This window comes from Propithecus coquereli, unplaced genomic scaffold (genome assembly GCF_000956105.1).
Source record: "Propithecus coquereli isolate 6110/MARCELLA unplaced genomic scaffold, Pcoq_1.0 Scaffold6, whole genome shotgun sequence".
In the NCBI taxonomy this organism is placed as follows: Eukaryota; Metazoa; Chordata; class Mammalia; order Primates; family Indriidae; genus Propithecus; species Propithecus coquereli.
Genome location: NW_012151951.1, coordinates 7,789,554 through 7,797,324, shown reverse-complemented (window position 1 = coordinate 7,797,324; position 7,771 = coordinate 7,789,554). Strand labels below are relative to the sequence as shown.

At 45.7% G+C, this 7,771-nt stretch overlaps 1 protein-coding gene and 1 pseudogene across 1 annotated transcript in view; one reads left to right on the top strand and one right to left on the bottom strand.

Annotated features, from left to right (window-relative positions):
- ACAT1 (acetyl-CoA acetyltransferase 1) overlaps positions 1-5,022 on the bottom strand; it is a 21,154-nt gene extending 16,132 nt beyond the window's left edge. The window contains exon 1 of the mRNA XM_012659238.1: positions 4,876-5,022. Within this exon, the coding sequence (XP_012514692.1) occupies positions 4,876-4,947 (72 nt within the window). The 5' untranslated portion in view covers positions 4,948-5,022. The remainder of the gene's footprint in view (positions 1-4,875) is intronic.
- On the top strand, positions 4,946-7,214 carry LOC105822180 (annotated as a pseudogene).
- The last annotated feature ends 557 nt before the right edge of the window (positions 7,215-7,771 follow it).

Here is a 7,771-nt window from a genome sequence, read left to right as displayed (position 1 = left end):
TTTTTTTTTTTTTGGAGACACTGAGTCTCACTCTGTTGCCTGGGCTGGATGCTGGGGCGTCAGCCTGGCTCACAGCAACCGCAAACTCCTGGGTTCAAGCATCAGCCTCCCAAGTAGCTGGGACTACAGGCACATGTGACCATGCCCGGCTAATTTTTTCAATTTTTAGTAGAAACGGGGTCTTACTCTTGCTAAGGCTGGTCTCGAAGTCCTGAGCTCAAGCAATCCTCCCACCTTGGCCTCCAGAGTGCTAGGATTACAGGCGGGAGCCACCGCGCCCGGCCTAAAGACTTGTCAGTTTTCAAACCTTTTTGTTATTAGGCATTCTAACAGGTAGGTATTGGTACCTCACTGAGCCGCAGGGTGTAGACAACTGACTGTGGTAGGGCAGAAGTAGAAAAAGAGAAGGAGACCAGACACAGCTGATGTGACCAATGCTAGGAAGGGAACAAGGCGGCAGATACAAACAGATGGACTTGGAACATGTCTACGACACCGTGGGCACAATCACTGTCCTTTGACAGATGAGGAAACTGAAAGCACTGGCGGATGAAGCAGCCAAACCAAAGTCCTGCGGCCAGGAGACAGCAGGGCTGGCACTGCAAATCCAGGCAGTCTGACTCCAGAGACTCCACTTTTGGCCTCTACACTATTATAAACATATTCTGGGAAAAGTGACTAAATCATTTTTAAACTTTTCAACTTCTTAGGATAGAGAGCTTAGCAGTTAGTAATCAAAGTACCTTGTGTTTATGCATATTATTGTATAAGGAAAGCAAAATTCTCTTACATAAAGTCATGATATCCCAAATCTGTATTTCTTCATGTCTTTATAAATGTCTCCAAGTATGAAATCGTTATGCTCATCTCAATCCACACTTTTTGTTTTAGGTATATGTTCATTTTATGTATTTCATTTATATAATGCCTTTGTTAAAATCTTACATAACCACTCCGGTATGTTAAATTTTGACAAGTGTTGACAAATGGTTGACATTGACAACTTTCTGGCTGGGCACTAGTGGTTCACACCTATAATCCCAGCACTTTTCGAGGCCGAGGCAAGGAGGATCACTTGAGCCCAGGAGTTCAAGACCATCCTGAGCAACACAGAGAGTCCCCTTCTCTACAAAAAACTTAAAAGTTGTACTCTTGGCTACTGAGGAAGCTGAGGCAGAAGGATTGCTTGATCCCAGGAGTTTGAAGTTACAGTGAGCTATGAGGATACCATTGCACTCCAGCGTAAATAACAAAGCAAGACCCAGTCTCAAAAAACAAACGAACAAACAAAAAAACCAACTTTCTGTTTTGGGTTCAATTGTGTCTCCCCCAAAAAGAAGTGCTAACCCCCAGTATCTCAGTATGTAACCTTATTTGGAAATGTGATCTTTACTGAGGTAATCAAATTCAAATGCAGTCATTAGGTGGGCCCCAATCCAATATGACTGGTACCTTTATAAAAAGGGAAAATTTGGACACAGAAACAGACATACACAGAAGGAAGATGAAGTAAAGACACAGGGTCAATGCCATGTGTAGATGCGGGATTGGAGCAATGAAGCTATGATACAAACCAAGGAACTCTGAAGGCTGCCCACACCCACCAGAAGCTAGGAGGAGGCAAGGGGGGATTCATGTAAGTAGTCAGGGGGAGCACAGCCCTGCTGACACTATGATTTTGGACTTCCAGCCTCTAGAACTGGGAGACGATACATTTCCATCGCTTTAAGCTGCCCAATTAGTGCAACTCTGCAGCCCTGGGAAACTAATAGACTCCTTGACAATCTAACCTCCCTTGGCATTCGGGTGATACTACATTCCCCTTGTTTTCTTCTAAGTCACTGTCCTTTCTTTCCACTCATCTTCACAGGTTCCTGCTTGTTCCATCTGTGCCTGAAATACTGTGTCCCCCAAAGACCCCATGCTATGCCCTCTTCTCTTTTCCCTCTACGTGCCCGCTTTAGGTGAGCTCATCAATTCCTGTGGATTCCACTGCCATCTATGGCCAATGAGTCCCATGTCTGTATTTCATCCAGTCCTTCCCCTGTGTGCCAGACCCTTCCACCTAACCAGAGAACTCCCAGCGCAAGTCCAAAACTCAACTCATCACTTTCCTTCCACACTCAAATCTGTTCCTCAGTGAAAACCTCTCCTATCCACCTACATGCCAAAGGCTGGGCCCCAGAAATTATATTAATACTTCATTTCTTGTCTCGCAGCCTCTCACAGCCAGTCATTAAGTTCAATAGATTCTGCCCCTTTACCATCTCTTGAATCTATCCATTTCTCTCCCTGTTTACTACCACATCACACCACGATCACTATTTGATTACCATAACATTCTGACTGTTCCTTGGCCTTTACAAAAAGAAATCCCCGATTTCTAAGGTTGGAGAATGCACAGAGTGAAAGGGAACAGAAAGGGAGCAAAAACAATGAGTGTACCCATCAGGATTCAACCAGGAAAACAGAAATCATCCTATTAGAAACCATCGAATGCAAAGGATGAAATGCCAGGTGACAAAAGAGCTGAGAACAACAGATGATGCTTAGGCAATATAGAAATTAGCAAAAGAAAGGCACCAGCGCACTTAGGCTGTTAGGACAAAGGAAAGATGCAAGGTTACCAAAGCCAAAGGGTAAGCAAGTGTCAGGGTGGCCTGGCAGAAAGAGGAACCACAAGAGACACAGACACTGCCAGAGAAAGAGAGAGAAATTCTCCTGGCTTCTGCCTTCCTCCTATCTTCCAATCTTCAACTCGGCAAGAAGCCAGCTGAAGCTGGAGCCTTTGAAACACAACCTGTAAGGCTTAGCCCCACAGCAGTACAGACAGAATAGGGAGGAGAGAGAAATGAATCAGGGAGCAAACAGGCCCAGGATCAGCAAAACACAGGAAATTTTTTTAAAATCCTGAGTACTGGCCAGCATGGTGGCTCATGCCTGTAATCCTAGCACTCTAGGAGGGTGAGGTGGGAGGATTGCTTGAGGTCAGGAGTTGGTGCCCAGACTGATCAACAGCCAGACCTCGTCTCTACCAAAAATGGGAAAAAGTAGCCGGGCATGGTGACACATGCCTGTAGTTCCAGCTACTCGGAGGCTGAGGCAGGAGGATTGCTTGAGCCCAGGAGTTTGCGGTTGCTGTGAGCTAGGCTGACGCCACGGCACTCTAGCCGGGGCAACAGAGTGAGACTCTTGTCTCAAAAAAAAAAAAAAAAAGTCTGAGCATTAAAAGATGCAGAATAATACTGGATCAAATTCAAGGCAGGAGTAGTCAATAGTGTCAAATATAGTATAAAGGTCAAGAAGAAAAAAACACAGAAAAAAGAAAATACTGGTATTTTTCAGCTGAATGGCATAGAAATTTAACTGCAGAGGGTTAAAGAGAAATGGATATAGAATAAATGGGAGGTAATAAGTAGAGATGACTCCTTTGACCAGAGAGAAAAGTCATTAGAGCTAGAAAGGCAACAAGGTCCAAAAAAGTCCATCAAGGTTTGTTGACCATAAAAGAGATTTGGGAGGCAAAGGGGTGAGAGCCACTGTAATGGGAGAGGTCAAATTCCATTCCACAGGATGGCAGAGAAAACTGAAAATCCTGTTAAAACAAACCGATTTCCATGGTTCAGTAAATGACCATTCAATTCAAATAACATCCAATACAGCTGATTCCTCACATACCATATGTCTATAACCTACAGGTTCATTTTTTTTTAAGGAACATTTGTGTCTGATTGTGAGAGCTTAATTAAACCATAATTTACAAGGTTCTGCACTTCTGCATTTTTTTTTTTTAACATACCTAGAGCACCTAGTTCACCTATTTCACCTAGTCAATACTGGTTGAAATCCAAGTTAACCTAACTACATTTTTGTGATTTCTGGAGTCATTCCATGAAACTAACAAATAGACTAAGAACTCGTCTGTCCTGCAAACCTACTCCTGACTTTTCTATTATCTCAGTCACCCAGGATTGATTTTAGACTCTCACTTTGCCCTTGGCTCCCACCCTCACTCCATTAATAATCAAATTGTATGTTTATTCTTTCATAATCTTGCATAATGCTCTTGCATAATGCTGCTCCCTTTCAGCTCCTATTGCCAGCACCCTAGTTCAAGTTAAGACACTCTACATTCAGACATTGGTCTTCCCCCAACTCTAATTCTTCATGACCTCTGATTATGACAAAAACAAATGCAGCAACAGTCCCCACTGACCGGGGTCAAATCCAAACTTTTGCAACATAAGGATTTCAAAGCTTATTAACCCAACGAACCTGGAAAACTCGAGCTTCACCAACCACACCCTCAAGTTCTCCTCTACCTATTCTAGAGGCTTTGCCAGACACTAAATCTGGGGTGCAGGTTCTCTAGCTTCAACATGTGGAAAATTTATTTCTTGTGTTATCATCTGTTTATTATCATATAGCGTCCTCACCCCTTGTATGCCCAATGATTACCTACCATTTGGAAAAAAGAAAAGAAAACCTCTCTCTTGACAATAATGCGCACTAATATGTTTTGACGACAATCTCGGAAACAGCTGTATGGGCCTGCAAAATCTCTCTCCAGCCGGACGGAGCGAGAGCCAATCCTGGGCCTCCCTGCCTGCCCACGCGTGTGCCTGACACAGCAGAATCAGCAACTGTGCGGTTCAGGCGGAGACCCTGCACGCAGACACGCGCCTTGTATGGATAAGAGAGTCCCTGGGCGTTGTCGGAGCACTTAGGGAACTTTTGGGGCGAGACCCCCGTCGGGAGACTGTCTCTGGGCCTACGCCGCCAGCAGGGACCATCCGAGGCAGGGGAAGGGGCTCACCGGAGCCCGGGTCCGGGCGCAGTGGGGCCGAGGCCCACCCGGGGACGAGCCCCGCTCACCTGCACCAGGCTCCGAAGAAGGGGGCTGCGGCTGCGGGCGCCGCCGCGCAGAAGTGCCGCCAGCACAGCCATGGTGTGTCGCAGACGTCGGAGCCGAGTACTCAAGGGCAGGGCCGAGCAGCGGGAACTCACCCCAAGCCAACCTCACGCTGGAGCAGGCCCCGCCTTTGTGGCAGCCTCGGGCGCCACGGGCCGCAGCGATTGGCCGGTAGCCAAGGGTGGGCGGAGCCGGCGCTCCCACGCCGCAGCCGACCCAGGATGAAGTCGGCAAGTGAAGGACGTGGCTCTAGGAACTGCTGCTTCCCGTTTCCACCACTTCCAACCTTCTGAGGCCAGTGGTTTATGAGTAACCTGAGCCTTTCCAGTCCCCTGAGCATGTTTTTCTCACTTACATCTACCCAGAAAAAAGGAAACTAATGAAAAAAAAAAATTTTTTTTTTTGAAACAGAGTCTCACTCTGTTGCCCGGCTAGAGTGCCCTGGCATCATCATAGCTCACAGCAACCTCAAACTCCTGGGCTCAAGCGATCCTCCTGCCTCAGCCTCCCAAGTAGCTGGGACTACAGGCACGAGCCACCACGCCTGGCTAATTTTTTGTTTCTATTTTTAGTTGCTCATCTAATTTTTTTCTATTTTTAGTGGAGACAGGGTCTCGCTCTTGCTCAGGCTGTTTTCAAACTCCTGAGCTCAAGCAATCCACCTGCCTCAGCCTCCCAGAGTGCTAGGATTATAGGTGTGAGCCTCCGTACCTTGCCTGTATTAGATAATATTTCTAACTGAAAACGTTAAATGCTTAAAGAAATAACTCAGAAAATTAAAGAGCTGCTCTGGCCCAATAAATAGAGATTACCAGTTGTGAGAGGCCAAGGCTGATGAGTTAACTAGGGGATCAAACAGTAAAAGATGACTGGTTATAATAATAGTTACTTATATAGTTCTTAATATGGGCCAGTTCTTTCACAGTTTAATTCATTTAATCCTCATAATAACCCGTTGAATTAGGGAGTAGCATTATCCACATTTTACAGATGAAAAACTCAAACACCCAAGTTTGTCCAAAGGCACAGAGCCGGTAGTGGCAGAGCTGCAAATTGAACACAGGCAGGCCCATTGCCGGGTCTAGGCTCTTAACCACCCACTGTACTAGTTTTGCCTTAGGAAAGACCTGCCCTAGGAGAGACCCACTTTAGGAACACGGAGCTCTAATCGGATCATTCCGCCATCAAAGCCCCTACCGGGAAATACTGCCAGTATGTTGGACAAGACAGCTTCTAGAGAAGTTCAGAGAGATTTAGGAACACTTTAGGGAGGAGAACAGTGAATTTACTTCCAGAGCTACAGCAGACAAGCTGCTCTTCAAAACTAACCTTCAAAAACATAAGAGGAGCCCTTTTTGCTGCCTGACTGCCACTGCCATGGTCGCATGCATGCTCCTCGGAAGGGTCTGTCCCTGACGGCCTTACCCTACCGCTCAGCATCCCCACTGGGCTGAAGTTGACATTTGACAATGTGAAGGAGCAGATTTGCAAACTGGCCAAGAGGGGCGCCACTCCTGTTAGGTAGGGATCAAATATGCAGGTGGTAGGTGTAGGCCAGGAGGGCGGTTCCTAGGGGGTGGAGAAGCCAGGGACCAATCAGGGGAAGGGACTGCAGGAAAAAAAAGTAGTTAACAGAAAACCAGGAATCTGGGGTTTTGAGGTTTACACGCGTGTGGAGCATAAGCTGATGCGACCTTGTTATATAAGAACACCTGTCAGTCCTTTGGTAACATCCCACACCTGCAAGCCCTGCCCCAGGCCAGGCCAATAAAAGACGACCACCCGGGAGTCCATTCCTCTCTCCGGAAGGTATTTTCACTTTGTATAGCTTCCTTCTTCACTTCCACTGCACTCTGTATGGTGTCTCTCTTTTCTGTAACAAACTGCTCATGTGGAATTGCTTCGTACTTGCGATCACTTGTCATCAGTGATCGGTACCTGTACTCATTCCTGGCGCTGGGAACTGAGGACCGGGGAACATCCAGACAGACCTAACAACTCCCTCACAAATCAGTGCGACCCTGGGGGTTGCACAGGTATGGTTTGTGACAGGCAATAAAATCTTGAGAATTCTTAAGTCCACAGGACTTGCTCTTGATCTTCCTGAAGATCTCTACCATTTAATTAAGAAAGCGGTTGCTATTCCAAAGCATCTTGAGCACGACAGGAAGGATAAGGATGCTAAATTCCATCTGATTCTGATAACTGAATTCACCAATTGGCCCGATATTACAAAACCAAGTGAGACCTCCCTCCCAGTTGGAAGTATAAGTCATTCGCAGCCTCTGCCCTGGTTGCATAAATTTGTCTATTCAAGCAATAAAATCATTAACTAAAAAAATAAGTAAGAACAGCTTTGTCCTCAATCTGAGCAGCAGGCAAAAATGTAGTTAATTATTTAAGAATCTAGGACTTGGAAAAATTTTAAAGAAAATAGGGAAATCCACTGCATCCGGAATAACTGTACTACCCCAAGTGGTCTATACTTGGGGAAGTTTAGACCCCTAGATAAACACAAACTAATTCTGATCTTTATTTACATTTCTCTTTTTTTTTTTTTTTTTTGTAGAGATAGCAATCTTGCTACGTTGCCCAGGTGGGTCTCGAGCTCCTAGTCTCAAGTGATCCTCCTTCCTTGGCCTCCCAAAGTGCTGGGATTACAGGTGTGAGGTATCACTCCCAGCTTTATCTACATTTCTCAAAAAATATGAATTGGAAGCCAATTCAGGATTAAAGCACAGGACTGAGAATTAGAGAAGTAATAGTTGAAGGTATTAATTGGATGAGATCCCCAAAGTGGAGTCTATAAGGAGAGAAACTCACAGAATAACTGCATTTAGGTGGAGGACAAGGAGTCAC